The 18,066-nt window shown below is 35.2% G+C and overlaps 1 protein-coding gene across 12 annotated transcripts in view; it reads left to right on the forward strand.

Moving 5' to 3' along the window:
• The window catches only part of LOC106168468 (myotubularin-related protein 13), a 41,777-nt gene that overhangs the window by 20,839 nt on the left and 2,872 nt on the right, over positions 1-18,066 (forward strand). Inside the window, exons 18-41 of one of the 12 annotated variants that reach the window (XM_024074256.2) lie at positions 144-281; positions 837-860; positions 2,931-3,127; positions 3,352-3,628; positions 3,909-4,104; positions 4,360-4,493; positions 4,798-4,973; positions 5,148-5,341; positions 7,093-7,282; positions 7,717-7,797; positions 8,115-8,230; positions 8,746-9,003; positions 10,600-10,647; positions 11,656-11,763; positions 12,662-12,846; positions 13,718-13,894; positions 14,282-14,446; positions 14,824-14,949; positions 15,134-15,436; positions 15,857-16,090; positions 16,307-16,616; positions 16,868-17,011; positions 17,367-17,521; positions 17,904-18,035. In XM_024074256.2, the coding sequence (XP_023930024.2) occupies positions 144-281; positions 837-860; positions 2,931-3,127; positions 3,352-3,628; positions 3,909-4,104; positions 4,360-4,493; positions 4,798-4,973; positions 5,148-5,341; positions 7,093-7,282; positions 7,717-7,797; positions 8,115-8,230; positions 8,746-9,003; positions 10,600-10,647; positions 11,656-11,763; positions 12,662-12,846; positions 13,718-13,894; positions 14,282-14,446; positions 14,824-14,949; positions 15,134-15,436; positions 15,857-16,090; positions 16,307-16,616; positions 16,868-17,011; positions 17,367-17,521; positions 17,904-18,035 (4,068 nt within the window). The remainder of the gene's footprint in view (positions 1-143; positions 282-836; positions 861-2,930; positions 3,128-3,351; positions 3,629-3,908; positions 4,105-4,359; positions 4,494-4,797; positions 4,974-5,147; positions 5,342-7,092; positions 7,283-7,716; positions 7,798-8,114; positions 8,231-8,745; positions 9,004-10,599; positions 10,648-11,655; positions 11,764-12,661; positions 12,847-13,717; positions 13,895-14,281; positions 14,447-14,823; positions 14,950-15,133; positions 15,437-15,856; positions 16,091-16,306; positions 16,617-16,867; positions 17,012-17,366; positions 17,522-17,903; positions 18,036-18,066) is intronic. The other 11 variants (XM_087016099.1, XM_087016060.1, XM_087016072.1 and 8 more) reach the window with 11 other exon arrangements.

An 18,066-nucleotide genomic window follows, 5' to 3' on the forward strand; every position in this document is an offset into this window, starting at 1 on the left:
AAAAAAAGCATAAGATGAAAAATTCAAATTTATTATGTGTGGTATATTAATATATATGTAAATTGCTTATAGTGAAATGGACTTGGCAGAATACATTTGGGGTATAGGTGTAAAACTTTATTCAATTTCAATTTCTGATTCAGGGTACTGAGTTGAGTAGTAGCTGGGGAGCCACTGGCTCATGGAAGGGCTCCCCAATGGATCCCAGGCGGCGGTCTATTACAAACATGAAATATCTCAAGCCTAAAGAAGTCAATGCTTTAGAAATAGCTGCTGAACAGGTATGTTGATATGTGGAAAGATTGGAATATTATCCTGAAAATTATTTTAAGATTTAATGACGTTGATATTTTATATTTTCCCTCCAAGTATGCACCATGTTCGTAAAATGTGTGCCTTTTAGGAGATGTTTGAGAAATAAAAAATAAACCCTGAAAGTTTTTATTGTATTATAGACACAAAACCCCTTTTAAACTGAATCAGCAAATGTACTTCTACACACTTGTTATGATACTAAAATTGTTATATTGTAATTATATACATTTGTAATGTAAGTGTATATGACAAGATACTTGTACTGTCATGTTGCACATTGTTTTACTTTGGCAATGAGCAGTTGACTTCATGATTTGTTTAAACCAGTCAAAAACATCCTTTGGTTTTTATCAAAATGCCTCCAGTTATTTAGCATGAGCATAAATGTTTTCTTCAAATTATTTCACTTTTAAGATGTTTTTTTGCTTAATTTGTTTCTTTCAATTTGATTCTGCAAAATCAGGGACTTCTCTTTGTTGAATACTAATCAATGATTCTTCAATTTACCTTTTCCTGTTAAGATGGCAAAATGCTACGACCCCCAGGTAGATAGACTTGAGCATAGAGTGTACTTAATTTGGATGACTAATAACTTGACTGCACAGGAATTATCTCAAAAAAAGACAACTTTTGAAAAAAATTATAGTTTTTATTTTAAGTCGAGGTAACAGTTATGGCAATGAGCTTATTCTTCACATTTTAATTTGACCAAATTGTGAGCATCTTTCTAGTGAAGAAAAAAATCAGAATTAGCCACGAAATGATATTTGAGAAGATTCCTGTGAAAAGTTATGTCCAAAAACTAAGTTAATTTCTGTAGTAGCCATGTTTAAGTTTGTTGTGGAAGTGACTTCTTGAGTTTTTGTTCAACTAGTCTAGACAGATGATATGTGGCCATCATAAAAAAATTAAATTGGGTAACGTTGACAGCCAGTTAAATATAAAAGTATTTAAGGTGTTTCCCACTCTGACTGTTACATGTATGTATGTTGACCCCAAATTATGAAAGTTGGAGTTACAAATTTCAAAGATGCAAACAAATTCTTTTGAAGGACATTCTGTTGAAAATGCCAAGTAAGGCGGTTGTTTGCTAATCATCTTTTTAAACATTTGTAAATTGCACTATTCAGATCAGCACTATATTTTAAGTGAAAACTTTAAAAAAAACTACCTATTACATAATTAAATACCTATAATATACTATATACTTGTGTTGGATTTACAGATGTAACCTGTTCAGTACACTGGGTCACTCTGCACTGAATGAAAGTTTACTGATATAAAAAGTTGTTTTAAAGATAATGCCTTATTTTTAAAGATAAAAAACATACGTTTTCTCTTTACAAATGATTTACTTTTTTATAATCACTACACTAGAGACAATGAAAAACCTATTCCCATGCAATAGGTATATTCATGTATTTCAATCAAGTTATTTATCTTCCTATGTTTGACTGACTGTCCATAACAAATGTATGTTATGTTCTAATTTGAATATCATTAAAATGAATCTTTTCTATATCTGCATAACTCTCTTGATATTAAAAAACTTACTTGAATGAGTAATGGGAGAATTTTGTTTATGTATTTATTTAAAAGATTCTGCCTGTTATTTTTTAAAATCAGAAAATGCAATAACTTGTTTGATAGAAATTGTTTTGGTACTAGTGAAGGATGCGATTTGGTGGTGTGTGTGCTGTTAGAATTTTTTTTTATAAAGTGGCTGTTGTCATACCTTGCAGCTAGACAGTTAAAATAATTTCCTTGATAAGCATGAAAAAACTACTAAACCTAATTTCTGAGATTTATAAGCTGTACATGCACATTTTGAATGATTCATTTTCATACAAAAAGTCTGGATTTAATATATTATTAAAACAAAAATCTGCATTGCATGCATATTTTCTAATGGTGGCATTTGCATGTGAGATAGAAATCTGTATTTTTTCTCTTAAAGCAAAACTTATCTTATTTTATTAAATCTTTTTTATTAGTAAAATATTTTTTCTTAAGAAAAACACAAGTAACATCCTCTTGTATCAAAATAACACTTTTTAATTTTTATTGTTGTAATTATTGCTGTAGCCATTTGTGTAGATTAAGCCATGTATACAATTCTTGCACTAGATGTTGCTATATATGTGTCACTTTAACTGTTGTGTTTGCCAGACAGTGTCTCTGAAACTGAGTTCAATGTATCACAAGGCTTTCAGTAAAAATGAAAAGTCATGTCTGTTTGTTGATTTCAGCACCAGTTGAATGTCACAGTAGTATGTGTTCAGAGTATGAGAAGTACATTCCTTGATTCTCTTTGTAGAAACAATTTTATGATCATACTGTACACATTTCACAAACCCCGTCCTAAAGTACATTGCCTATGGATATAGAAATAACTTTCCTTCCATTCGTCACACAAAATTTTGTGATATTACATAATCAGAGCACAATTAGCCTTAAGTCAAATGCCAAATAAAAAATATGTTTAGTGCAGCATACTCACTGTCAATTATTTTGTCTGGCTGGCACTTCTTATGCATATGTTTATAATAATATATATATTTTTGTAAATGTCTAAAAAATTGTCACCTCAACCACGAACATCTCTTTCCTTTTAGCTGAGAAAATGGCCCAATCTTTCCGAGTCAGAGAAGGAAGAGATGATCAACAATGAAGAATCTACAGTGTACAGTCAGGCCATTCACTACGCCAACAGAATGGTGTATATGCGGGTGCCCCTGGACGTGACGCGGGGGGCAAACCTTCACTTTGGTGCAGACTGGGAGAGTGCAAGCAACAGTAATATAACAAATAGGTCAGTATGATGATTGTGGTGATTAGTTGTTAAAAAATTTTATGCATAATTTAAATGTGTTAGATTTGTTTTAATGTTCCATTGATTTTGTTAGTTGTATGTTTAATTATACTGATGCTTTAAACCAAAAAAAAATTTTAATCACTAGAAATTTTGTGTAATTTATATGTTTGTGTTATGAGTCACACAGATTATTAACATTCTGGTATCTTTTCTTTATATAGTCATGTTCAAAGAAAGGACCACTTCTATTCTTCCAGTATTGCTGAAAGTGACAGCGTGGATGCGGAAAGTGGGTTTGACGAGCAAGAAATCTCAGAAGTGGGTGCTAACGTGGTGAAATTTGTTAGTCGTTTTGTGGACAAAGTGTGTACAGAGAGTGGTGTGACTGCTGACCATATCAGGTCACTACACCAGATGATCCCTGGGGTGGTGGCTATGCATATAGAGACACTAGAGGCAGTGGCCAGGGAGAGCAAGAGACTACCACCCATTCAAAAGGTACGCTAGTGTTGTGCAACTTAAGATGTAGATCTGGATTTTTAACCAAAGAAAATTTGTGGAATAATTGTTATACTTTGAAATAACAGTTCAAGAAATATGGGTTTGTAAATTAACATGATGTTGTTTTTAGATTTTGAGTTGTTGGAACCAGTGGAAATATTTAGAAATACATTTCTGCAAAGAAAATTTAAATCAGGAATGTTATTTCTAAGAAAAAAAAAAAACTTAAATATTACAACAAAACTATTATTTATGTGAAACCTCTATCTTTTTGCAGCCAAAGATTCTCACTCCCACCTTGCTCCCTGGAGAAGAAATCGTCATGGAAGGATTGCGTGTATATCTGCTGCCTGATGGTAGGGAAGAAGCAACAGGGGGCAGCACAGGAGGCCCCGCTCTCATACCAGCAGAGGGCGCCATCTTCCTTACCACTTATAGAATCATCTTTAAAGGAACACCTTGTGATCCTTTGGGTAGGTTTTAAAAAAGGTTATGCAAAGTCACCTAAGTGAATATTAATAATTATAATATACCCACAATGTTATCAGTAGTCATTCAACAGATTCCATGTATGACTGAATGAAAAGGAAAAATGATATGAATATCAGCTACATTGTTTTGGCCAAGGAATTGATGATTTTTGATAGTATTCCAAAGTAAGTTGACAAAATACACAGGATTTCATATGATAAATAAGTTAACAATAATGATTATAATGTTGCTTCCAGCCTGTGAACAGATAGTGGTACGCTACTTCCCTGTGTCTACGTTAACCAAAGAGAAGAAGCTGAGCTCCCAGTACTTGTCTTATGTTGACCAGTACCTACAGGAGATCATACAGATGAGGGCAAACACATTCCAGGTAGGGAAATATGGCTTCTGTAAAATATAACAACATTGAAAACATATATTTTATTTAATTGTTTCATTGTAGAAAAGCAGTTGTTATGATGGGTGTGTGCAATTTTGAGGAAAGTGAAGATACTTAAGAGGTGTCCGTGTTTGGCACTGTCATGGAAGTTCAAGATTGTATTTACACCATAGTCAGAAATTTTTATTGTATATTTGTATATTTACTTATTTATTTATTGGTATCCATCCAAATGTTAAACATCATTTAGCAACAGGTCAGATGTTACAAATGCATTGACTTTCTTACTCTTCAGTTGATGAAAGTGGGGTTTGATGAGGAGGTCAGTTCAGAAGATGTGGAGACATTTCGCAAGTTGACCAGCAAGATTCGCAGTCCAATCTCTGTGTTCAGCACTTTTGCATTCTCTGGCTATCAGTTTGCCCAACCAGCCCAACTCATCAAGCACAAAGAAAAACATGCATCGTTAAAGTAAGTGGAAATGCTGTTTTTGATTTAAGGCTGTCTATTTAATAGAATATTGAAAACTAAAATTGTGCTTATTGTGGAGTGGTAAAGGTATTTTCCAATAAAATAGAGCAATGAATCAAAACAGTGTCTTAAATTGGAAAGACAAATAACCTTTTGCCAAAATTTCTTTTGCAGGGGCTTTGCCAAAAAGACACTAATGAAGACAGCCAGGAAAGCAGGTCTAGCTAAGCCAAAGTCAGCTTCAACTTCACAAAGAAAGCAGAAGTACATCCTGCCCACACCACCACCATCTCGGCGCAGTACAGCCTCTTTGGATAGTATGGACTCAGACAGCAGGCCAGCCAGTGGTGTGTTTGATGATGAGTCATGTGAGTAGCCTGTAGATTCAGAGCTGGACCTCTCCTGACCTTCACCTTGACCCAGTCCCTGTGGTTTCATTGACCTTGACCTAGATTTCTTTTTAAATTCCAGTCTTTGGTACCTTCACTAAACTCACAGCTTTATCTGTTATCTTTTCTTGACTGCTTATTTGAAAAGAAATTGAAAACTGCTTGTGCTTTGCAGGTTTTTTTAGCTCTTTCTAGGTTCACAGTAGCACTTAGAATCTTTACCAGATGTCAATAATTGATGCTTTTATTAATTTACTTTTCATCCTCTGTGTGATTGGCTTTAAATAAGAGATGTTGGGGTGTTATGATTACCAGTTGAAATCAGATTGAGTCTTTTGACTATGCTTTAGAACTGTCACTTTTCATTTAGATGTTAATCACTCTTGTCATCTTAGATACTATTTGACAATTTTTTTAGATGTAACTTTTTATATCTGTGATTGTATTATTTGATTATCTAATTAAATTACTTTCATTGGTTTGTCTTTCACGAGTATGGACATGTAGACTAAAAAGGTTTCCTTTCAGAGATTTCATAAAATTTGTTTAACCATGTTTGTAGACTAACCAAATTAACCTAATTTTGATATACGGCATTCTTTTGACCAAGTCTACAATTAACTTCCAAAGAAAAGCCAAATATTGAAACAACAGTAGAACAACCTCTTTATTTTAGAGCTCATATGTAGTGTTTAGAACCCATTTCCATTTATGTGATTTAGTGTTGCACAGCATGTTGTTCTTCCTTCACTCCACCCTCCCTATTGGTGTCTTGTCTTGGTGCAGGTATATCAGGTAGTGAGCTCAGGCTGCTGGAATACGGGCGGACTTACATGATGATTTGGTTTTCACACTCAGTTTATAGCACCTATGTAAACTTCTGCTATTTTTCTGAAATTAGCATAAACGTAATTTGTGGAGAAAATCCAAATTATTGATCACCTAGTCTCTATTTAAACTAAAATTTTATTGAATTGATGATTTGTTTTTGGGAAAAGTCAGAATTCTGAATTGATTTTATTAGCACTGATTATTGGATATAAAATTTAATATTCAAGTTCACAGGTGTTATATATCTGAGGTGTGGAAACTAATGATCAGATCAACTGTTAGAAATGAATAGCAAAATTATTTTGTACTAAATTACCATGCTAATTTTACACTGAAATATAAATATGTTAAGTTGTTCATGCTGTTCATTGCTGTTGAATCATGCTTTATAAGAAATGCTACATAAATTGTGCATGTATAACTTTGTATTGAACCAAGTGGCACTGAGATAAAATCTTATTATTCACTGGCAGGTATCAACCTGGATGTTTTACCTTTAAATTATTTTAAATATCTCATCAGTGGCAAGGATGTTTTTACTGTTAATTGCTAAACTATTTGCTACTTAAAAGCTTTTGCATACAGTTGAAAACTGAAGGTTTTAGGTTCTGATTCTGAATAGTTGTCAATTATTGTATTTTCAGTAGATTTGGGCTGGTATTTTTCCATACTTCTTGTCATTTAGTTTTATAGCTATCTTGTCATTCTATCTATAGATTGCAAATCTAGTAGCACATTACTTGCTTTTGTGTCATTGGTGATGAGATAGCAAAGGGATTAGATTGGCTGTCTGTAGTTAGAAATCCTAACTGCTAAGTTAGAATTGCCCATCTCTATGGGAAATGGACCTTTATATGGCATGATTAGAATACTTATTATTCTGCTTCATTATCTGCCAGTAATGGATGAGAACGAACCAGTTATGTCATGGACCCCAGACCCCAAGAACCTGGAGCGGCTTGGAGAGAGGGCTGGGTATAAAGACTACCAGAGACTGGGCCTGGGAAGTCTAAACTTTAACAGTGCCAAGTCTAAAACTGAACCTTTTCGGATCACCACAGTCAATGCCACATATTCTGTGTGTAGGAGGTAAGTTTTTAGGTTGTTGTGGGAAAGGTAGGGTGAAGAATGGGTGTTTATTGGTTACAAATTGAATAAATACCCACTTCACTTATTGCAAAAAAAAAGGGGAAAAAAATTTTCAGATTTACCAATTTTTTTATAACAGACATTTTTAAGTTGAACCTTTGTTGCTTTTCACAACTTTAAAATCAGAATTTTTCCATGTATTGCTAACAAAACTTTTGTGAGGGATATAGTAAATTTTGGTCGAATTTAGTGGTTGCTATACAGTACTTGAATCATGTCTTCTTATTCTTAAATTTGAAATACTATTATATGTATTTACTAGACAGATTGCAATATCCAAACATATATAATCATAAAATTTACAGAGGTATATCAAATCAAGTTAAGTACATATGTTCTGGTCCATGTGTTTTAAGTTATACATGTATTTCCAGCTACCCAGCAATGCTAGTGGTACCACAGACAGTGTCTGATGACAGTATACGGAAGTTTGCCAGGAGTCATAGGCAGTACAGGTACATGACAAAGAAGTTTTTTTAATGGAAATTCATACATTTATGAGGAGCCTTTTCCACTAAATTTTAATCAGTTTCTACTGTCTTGGTGTCATGATTACATTTTTGTGCCATCATGTGGCAGTCATACACGGCCTAAACTTACCAAAAACCAAGACTAAACTGATGGTTTTATACCCCAGGACAGGCACTTATATACCTAGGTTTGTTTATGGGGAATATTTACTACTGGATAAAAATAATTCTCACTGTAATAATCTTTCATTTTGTTGAAATGGCTTTCACATGTTTTATCTTAAGATACTTTATTCATGTAGGTTTCCTGTGGTGTCATGGTATCATCCAAAAACCAAAGCTCTCTTACTCCGTGCCAGTGGCTTTCACAGCAAAGGCATGATGGGAATGTTCAAGTCTCATCACAATGCACCCTCAGGTAGTAGTTGCCACAAATAGGCAACCTGAAATTAAATAACATAACTGTTTAATTCATATATTATTAGATCAAACATCAACCTTTAATTTTATTTTTAAATGACACATTATAGTGAATGTAATAACCTTTGTAATTCAATAAGATGAAGATAATTCATTATCTTCCGTCATCAGCTATATTGATATTTTTGTCCTCTAATATTTCAGTGGCTATCAGATTATAGTTTTGTTTTTATCTTAGTCATAAATGAAGAAGAATGGAATGAAATGTTTCATGAACTTTAGTTTATTCACGCCAAACCTTGTGTGCATATTAGAGCTGATAATTGTGAATGATTAATTCACACACCCAGGAGTACAGGGAGTATCCTCCTCAGGGAGATTAGATTAATGCAAGTTTGAATACATCCATAATAGTCAGATATACATATGATAATTGCAAATCTTTCTAGTCTTGCTTATTGAGGAAATCTGACTTTAATAAAGCTAACCTTGACCTTTTGATCTTTATTCCAGGAACCTCGGGCGAAATCACGTCCACCAGTGTGGAGCAGGAGAAGTACTTCCATGCCATAGTGCAGTGCACTCCAATGGGTAATCTTCAACATCAACAACAAAGTCACAACAAATCTCTCAGCGATTCGCTGACCAGTATTGACTCTCTGATGCTGTCCACTGACACACTAGCGCTACCTGATACACCTTCTCTGTCTCGCAAGAATCCTATCGCTCGTGCCGTCAATAGCTTGCGCAGTAGTGGCGGGAAAGTCAAATGTAAGCATGGCTGCATGGTTGTGGAAATTGAGCAACCAGTGATGATTATTAGGAAGAGACTAGTTTGTAGTTCAGTCCTGTCCTTGTTCTGTCCACCCCAATCCCCCCCCTTTCCCAATAGAGAGAAATTATCCCATTATGTTTGATAGCTGTTTGATAAGAATAGGAGAGGACCATGCCAAACTGATACGAAGATGGTTTGAATTTTTTTCTGTCCTGAAATTGAAAAGAAACAAATTCCATGCTCACCCTAAAAATTTTAAAGACTTGATTTAACTTTGAAGTATGCCGCACATGCACCACATTTGACAAGAGTGGTTGTTTTGATTGCCTGACTTAAGAGTTCAACAAAGAGTCAGTATTGGTTTGCTGTGACCGTGCTTCACTAACCTGCACAGTGGATTTAGGGTTGGGAACTCGCTATTTCACTTTATTATTTTTTTTTCCTGTGCAGGGAAATTCGATGTATTTATGTTGTCTAACTTTCCTCTTTTCTCTCACATTGGTGATTGTTTTTTGTGTATTTTTCAACTTTTTCTCTAAGCTAATGCACAATTTTTTAAAAACATTAGTCACTTAATTGGTCACATGGTTCTATCAAAATGAAATTTTGGTAATTACTAGTATGTTGTGTGCCAGGTTTGAGGAATAGAAATAACCTGAGATTTCATATTTTGTTTACAAAACTGACCAAATTTTCATAATGGGAGGTAAAATTTAATTTTTGAGTTAACAAACATTCTTCCAAATCTAAGATAATGTTTAATAAGATAATCTTACATTTTAACTTAAAATATTATTTAGTAGATGTCATTTCTTCACTCACTTGGCTGGCCCTCACATCTTAGTTTTATTTGTTTCATGTTTTTAGTATTTGGGTGTGGTGATGTTTTTGCCAACCACTTTGTGCTTTTTCTGTTAAAAAAAATAGATCCATTGTGTCAATGTTAGATAATGTTGAAAAATAGAAGAATAAGTAGTCACAGATAATACATAGCACATCAGTAATTTGTACATAATTGTGAATAATAATGTATAGAAATGCATGTTAGATGTAGAATCATGTGTAATTGAAATAATTAAAGACAGGTGATTTAGTATACAGTATAGCTCTAAGTGGTTGGTGAGTATAATGTTATAATGTAAATACCATGTATCTCACCTGCTACTACCTGTGGTGGTGGTGACTGGTCAGTGTTATTTATGTAGTCTATGTATATAGCAGTGTGAGCTAGGTGTGATATTTCTATATAACAGTCCATAGTGGGCGTTATATATGTTAATGTATATAACAGTGCGAACTGGGTGTTATATATGCATATAACAATGTGAGTTCGGTGTTATGTATATATAACATGTTGTACAAGGTTGCATCAGAGGCAGCAGTGGCATTTTCTTCAATGCATTTTTAGCGCAAAATTTTGGAAATTTTAAAAACCTTTTCTTGGCTTACTGTGATGAATCCATTGAAAAGTACAATGCTCTGAATGAAAAACTTAAGGCATAAAAGCTGCTGCCAATGACCAAACAAAATGTTGATGATAACAGGTGGTGGCATTGCACACTTCAAATTATCTCTGATCAACAATGTTTCAGTAACAGACAACTGTATGGCAAACAATTCTAGGGAGAGTGCACTAGCAGGTAAAAAAAAAAACCCTATGACAACTAATAAGCATTGTTTGGTATTTAGAGAATCAACCAAAAAAGCATCGTACTGGTCGGACTTTGAATGGTGTGTAAAAAGTTTGGTTTCTATCCATCTATTCTGAGTTTGGTACCCTGATTAAAAGGTCTTGGCCCATGCAATCTAAATGATGTAACAGTGTGATTGTGTTTGTTGTTAAGATTGTTTTTTTCTCCAAAGATCGTGCCTCTTTGTCTGGTGAATGGATACCACATTAACAGGTTGTACTTTACCTGCAGCAGGGGAGCTTGTGTTAGACTGGCTTGCTGCACATTTTACATTCATTGATGGTGCAGGATTATTCCAAGTAATGTCCTCTCTTTGCATATCTTTATAATATACTCTTTTCACACTTAGATATGTAACCCAATAAATAATTCATAGGACTGGTAGTACTCAGGGTAGAACTATTGACTTGATGAGCTACTCATTGCTTTATCTTTCATGGATCTAACATTCATTTTACTAACAACAAAATTATTTTGCTTGCTATTATTCTAATTACATTTTTCCTTTAAATTAGTCTAGTGCAAGTTTCATTTCCCCAAACTATTTTTGTTTATTTGAGGCATTAGGTTTTGTTTGATGCATAGATTTTAAATCCTTTTATTGTAATGTAATAGTTTTGATTAGATTAAAATGATTGAGTTTATTGTAATATGGCTTAGAAGTTTGTTTTTGCTAGTTAAGATTGAAAGCCCATTTTATTTGCTCATTTTTTGACTTACTGGCTATATCTTTAAAATTGTCTTTTTTTAGAAGCCTATTCATGCTTCATTCCCTTTTTTCCATGGCTTGGCATGTCTTCTGTTTTTCATCACAAGACAATAATGCTTGTACCAATCACCTACCCACACTGGGCCATAACAAATACATAACCAACACAGTATAACTCATGATAACTTAACTATCCTGTGTGAGGAATGACTTGAACTGACCTTGGTCTGTTTTCTTGCTTTACTCAGCTGGTGTAGCCTATAGTATTTCCACCCCCACTATGAGTCGCCGCAGTCCTCTGCTGAGGAGAACTATACACGGAAGTTTACGAGCAAATGCTGGAAAAGGGGGAAAGTGTATGTATTTGACTACCAAGACTCCACCCAGGTTGTAATGGGAAAGATGATGGCTTTTATAATGTACACATTCCATGCAGTATATATATTTCATAACCCTGCCATTTTATACATACACTTACATTATATAGAACCATATATATGTGTGGATATAAATTATGTGCAAGTACATATACTTATGTATTAAAGTGTGAAATAATGATAACAATATGTATATATATAACAGAGTATATGGTTCAGGGGCCAAACTGACTTGATTATCACATTGTAAGAAAACAATCATGGCTGTTCAGTATCATTAATATAATGCTAGATAGGCTGATAGTGTAGGCTATCCTAAAAATAAAGCTTTGTAAAAAGCATAATCATCAGCTCAAGTAGATCAGCTGTCTATTTAGACCTGACATGTATGTCTGTTACTGAAACTTGATATATTTGAACTTCTACCACACTGTTTATTGATGTTGTAATTATTGCTTATGGTTTCAGTATTTGTTCAAGCTTATAAACATCGATGTTCACCTCTACTTTTTTTTTTCCAACAAATGCACAAACTTTTTCTGACAGCACCAAAGTCACAGGCTGTAGATTAAGGGTGTGGTTTGTACATATTGTGTTATATGGACTCCATCAGCATTAAATTGTAAAGGAATGGATTTCATATCCTTTCCAGGGGGTAGGGAATAAAAATGTCCTGGTTTGCATAGTTTTCACTAAGCTCACAACTTGGTGTAGAAGGGCATAGTAACGGAATTTATATCTGAGATACACAAGGGCTTTGTGAAACACTGAAGTCTGCCATCAGTATAAAAAATAATTTCACTTACGAATGGGGACCTGTCATTGAATGATTGTTCAGATATCTTAACCCTAACTTTCCACATTATTTCACCACCAGCTCTGGGTAGACTAGGTAGTGTACGTGACCGGCGGGCAGTCACCTCATCTGGAAGCCTGGAGGTGGGAATGAGGCTGGCCATGAAGTCCAATGGAAGTATCGACCACTCTGCAGAGCTGGAGTCTCAGACACAAGGGCTTAATAAGGCAGCACTGTATGTGTTAGGGGAGAAAGCACAAGTGAAGGTGAGTGGTGAAAACTATAGGGTTTATCATTTCTATAGTACATGAATTTGATGAGCCTACAAGCCTTATGAGCTAACCATGGCTCGAGGAGGATAAGTAAGTAAGTAAAGTACATGGATTTTTTTTTAAGTTGCCACATATCACCCTGAGCTTCAGAGCTAACTTGACACTAACCTTTTCACTGTAGCCTATCTCCATCGTGTCAAGTAACCTCTGACCAGATTCGATTGCCTCCGCCGCCCGCCAATCAAATTTAAAAGCCCGCACTCAATGACTCATTAAACGATCTAGCCAATGAACGCGAACGAGTCAAAGCGCGCTTTGTTCAAATCCGGACCAATCAAAGATAAGGCTGAATATCAGGGACTTGCTGTAACCTGTGGGCAGCACGCAAATAACATCGTCTCTCAGTAGATAATGATGCAGGGCCTCAAACTGCTAGACCCTATGGTTTCAATTCCGATTTACTCATATTTTGCAAAGAATCAAGAGATAACTTAACACATTCTTTTTCGTAGTCACTCGCCTTGCTTTCTTTGTGTACGGTAATACACTCGGAACTACTCGGATGTCTCCGCACTCGACAATAACTATGTTGTTAGTATGGAGCTTGCGGAATCAGCCGAGGATTGCCGATTGACGGTTAACCAATCAGCGTTTTCACCAAACTTTGGTGAAAAATTTTGAAACATGGATTTGATTGGCTTATATAAACTAGGTCAAACTATTTTCGTCAGAGGTTACTTGACACGATGGAGATAGGCTACAGTGAAAAGGTTAGTGTCAAGTTAGCTCTGAAGCTCAGGGTGCCACATATGAAATGAAGACAAAAATTTGATGTTTATTCCATACTTCAACATTTCACTTTCAGAACATCAAGGTTGATTCATTCCCCAAATGTGAGTTTGTCCCGGTGGATTTCTATGAGGTGCGCCAGGTGAAGACCAGTTTTAAGAAGTTATTAAGGGCCTGTGTCCCCAGTGCTCTGCTCACTGATGCTGAACACAGCTTCTACAAACTGGTACAGGAGTCAGAGTGGCTTCAACAGGTAAAGATAGCATAAAGAATGAAGATTATAACCATGACGGTAATGATAATGATGATTTTGCCTATATGTTTCACTTGTGCGCAGTGTATTTCACTTGTGTTACAGCCCATAATAAACAAGATCAGTCAGCCTTATCATTTGTGCATCTGTGTACTTTTGAATGAATAAGTTTCAGGACTTAAGTTGACATTTATTTAAGGATGTTCGGGGTTCATCCATTCTTTTGAAAAATCGGTCATGATATAAATGTTTTGTATTTGTTTAAATTGCTTCACAGTCTCCTGCTGCAGTCAGGTGTGATGGTCTAGATAAACTCTGATAGAATGGTGTCTCTAGAAGAGGATTTTCCAATTAGTATATGAAATATTGAATTCTCCATTTTTACAGCTACAAAGTCTAATGCAGCTGTCAGGAGCTGTGGTTGACCTGATAGACTTGCAGGGGTCCTCAGTGATGGTGTGTCTAGAAGATGGCTGGGACATCACAACACAGGTGGTGTCTCTGGCACAGGTGTGCCTGGATCCATACTACAGGACAATCAAAGGATTTCAGGTATTGTACTGTTTTCCTTTACTTAGGTTTATGAAAGCTATTGTGTTAAATGTGGGAACTAACTTGACTTTTAAAACTTTAAAGAGTGGGAATGAAACAGGCAGGATGTGCATACAGTTTCAGTTTGATGGCTAAAAAATACTCATTTTTTTCACTTTGTAAGATTTGTTTGGAAACTGCTGATGGCTTGTTGAGTGTTGTGTCATTAGTGACACATGACATTGCTAATGTCATACATCAGATGTGACACTGTATGGCATCATCACTGTTCTTTTGAGAAACATTTTGATAATACACTCTTAAACTCCGAAAGTAGAAAGGAATACTATTACATAGAATTTGAAAGGTGGTACTTATAATAAGGTGCATCTTTTCAGGCACTGGTAGAAAAGGAGTGGCTATCATTTGGACATCGGTTTACTCACCGTAGTAACCAGACAGCTGCCAACCAGGCCAGTGGGTTTGCTCCAGTCTTCCTGCAGTTCCTAGATGCGGTTCACCAGGTGATTTATGTTTGTTAAATATGTACTTTTTAATATGAAAAGTTAAATACTTCAGCAAAATGTATGTTTTTGTAAACTCATTACAGAAGGGAAAAAAATTAAACAAAAACCAGTGAACAAAAATTTTCATCCAGCTATTCAAGTTTATCATGGATGTTATTTAAGACTACTCTTTTTGTTACAGGTTCATCGGCAGTTCCCTTTGTCTTTTGAATACAATGACTTCTTTCTCAAGTTCCTGGCCTATCACACAGTTTCAAATCGTTTCCGGACTTTTATGTTGGATAACGAGAGTGAGCGTATGGAAGCTGGTTGGTTGCTTGAAGAGAAGCCAAAGACCAGTAAAATAGATGGCGCTGCAACAGGAGAGGACGGATTTACATTGAGGCAAACAATGGGGACATCTGTGTGGGATTACATAGACAAACATCACAGAAGATCTCCTGTCTTTTATAACTTTAGTTATGTTTCAATGGATGGCACCAATGTAAGTCGTATATTGTTTTGAGCAAGAAAATTAAAAAACATTAATATCTGTATCATGCTATTTTGATTTCTGTTAATTAATTCAGTGCTTTGAACATGCTTCTTGAATTGTAAGCTGTCAAGATTAACAATTACTTAAATATGTTGAATTTTAAACAATATATGACACAAAATAAAATGCAATTCATATTTTAATTTTGTTTCACTTATTATTTTAGGAAAAGGCATTATATGTAAAATTTGTCTGAGAATAATATTTTCGCAGTAAACATGCATAATATGTCAGATTTGTCTGAGAATAATATTTAAACTGACCTGCCTAAATAATTTGTGTCAAAAGCTATCTGTTCACTTATTTTACTAAAAAAAATTGAGCACTGTTGTCTCTAGTGATGAATTTCAATTAACTTTTCTGATCCAGGTTCTGAGACCATACTCTGGCATAGCCAGCCTGGAGCTCTGGGACTACTATCTCACAGAAGATCTCTCCCATGGACCACCATATGACTTTGAAACCATGTACATGGACAAGAAGCAGAATGAGGAGATCGAGGCCATAGACGGACCACTGGCCCCCAGTAGCAGGCGGATAGTGAATGGGTGTTATGACACTATCTGGCATTTAGAACCTGAGTGTTTTTCTTTAGCTTTTCAGGTAAGATGTGTATATATGTGTTTGTATGTTTGATTCTGTCCTTAGTTCTCAATATATATATATATTACTATTTTGAACATGATAGTTGTATTGAATTTGGGATCATTGTCCACCTTTCCTTGTTCCTTTCCTTACTTTTATCCCCATCCTAAAATTTTAAAATTCATAAACCTCCCAGCCAGACTCACTAAGTAACCTTTTAAACTCCTATTTCAGGATATTCATAAGACACAGACGAAGCTAGACCATCTTCCTATGAAATGGAAAGCCGTTTGGGAGAAATTAGACCACCCGCAATCTGAAACATTACAGCGACAAATGTCACTGAAAACAAGACTTACACGTTCGCATGGAAGGACTTTACATAAACGATCCACTTTAGAAATTCTTGTGCGAGGGAAAATGGCCGGGGATGCAATCAAAAGTTTTGGACAACCACATCGGTTTGAAAAATTTGACTTTACTACTGCAAGTTACTGTGATCATTGTGGACATCTACTGTGGGGGCTGACACAAGTGAAACAAGGTCAGTGAAAAATAAGAGTTGACTACAGGTGCTTCCTCTGTGACTTTGGGTGAGAACAAGAAAATTCATTCAATTACAAGAAGAGACCTGATGGGGTTCATTCTTTATGAAAAGCTCTGTGTTGAACAGACTAATATACATCATGTTTAGGAAGAATGGAATAAATGCTTAAGATGGAAACAAGGGTGACCATGAATAAGATCTTTGTGACAACAATATTTACTCTTAAGCATGTGTTTTCTTTTTAATAGGAATGAGATGTGCAGACTGTGGGTATAACTGCCATGAGAAATGTGTGTCCTCTGTTCCCAAAAACTGTGCCAAATTAATCCGGACCCCTTCAGAGCAGCCAGACAGCAGTGTGAACCTTGCAGAGGCCCAGCCCCACGCACCTGGTGAGTTAGTTAGCTTGAATGCAAAATATGCAATTTATGAGTTGCCCATGTTTGGCATATCCATATCTCATTTTATGCTTTTAAAGTTTAACTTTTAAAAAATGCTGAACGATATGAGAGAGAAAATATATTTCTATTTCTTTAAAGTTATTGAAAATGTTTTTTACTCAAAAAGATTTAACTTTTGTTTTGTTGCAATATTTGATATCAACCTCTAAGAAAAAGACACAGATACAGAAAAAGATTCCGAAAATGTAAACATTTCATGAGTTATATCTATAAACATTTCTCAGTACGCCTTGACCGTACTAAAATCTATATCAAGATATATATATATTTGCTGCACAAATTCTAGGGGATGTAACCATCCAGGCTAGTCGTGATATGTACAGGCAGTTCTCAGCCAGAGCTCAGGAGCACAGAACACATGAGGGCTATCTTCTCAAGCAGGGAGCTCTGCTCAAACAGTGGAAACAGAGGTGGTTTGTGCTGGATTCTATGAAACATCAGGTACTTTGTTTAAAATTATCTGGTACTACAGAAATATTTATTATCATTCCAAATAATTTTGAGCTGTTTTAGCATGTTTATTTTTCATCTTGTGTTCTTTAATTTGCCTACAGATACCCTTAATGGTGTCTTCATGTGGAATTTAGGATTGGTCATTATAAGCAAGATATATATATATTTGCTGCACAAATGTATGTAACATTAAATTTCTAAAAAATGAAAAATAAATTTAAAAAAAGACTAGGTTCATACATATTCCAACAGATAAGTTTAAACTTTTTGTATTTCTTCAGATTGTTTTGCTGCTTAAAATTTTATCTTTGATGAAATACATGGTTAATTTCTGGTTAATTCCCACTCTTCGTTTTCATTCCAACCCTAGCTTCGGTGGTATGATGCTATGGAGGACAGCCACTGCAAGGGCTACCTGGACTTGTCAGAGGTCACCTCTGTGGGCACATCCAAGAACTTTCAAGGTGCTCCCAAGAGAGCAGAGGACAACTCCTTCTTTGAGGTAAAGAGGGTTTTTTAATGAGACCATTTCT

This window comes from Lingula anatina, chromosome 1 (genome assembly GCF_051362555.1).
Source record: "Lingula anatina isolate TDL-2025a chromosome 1, LinAna3.0, whole genome shotgun sequence".
NCBI classification, from domain to species: Eukaryota; Metazoa; Brachiopoda; class Lingulata; order Lingulida; family Lingulidae; genus Lingula; species Lingula anatina.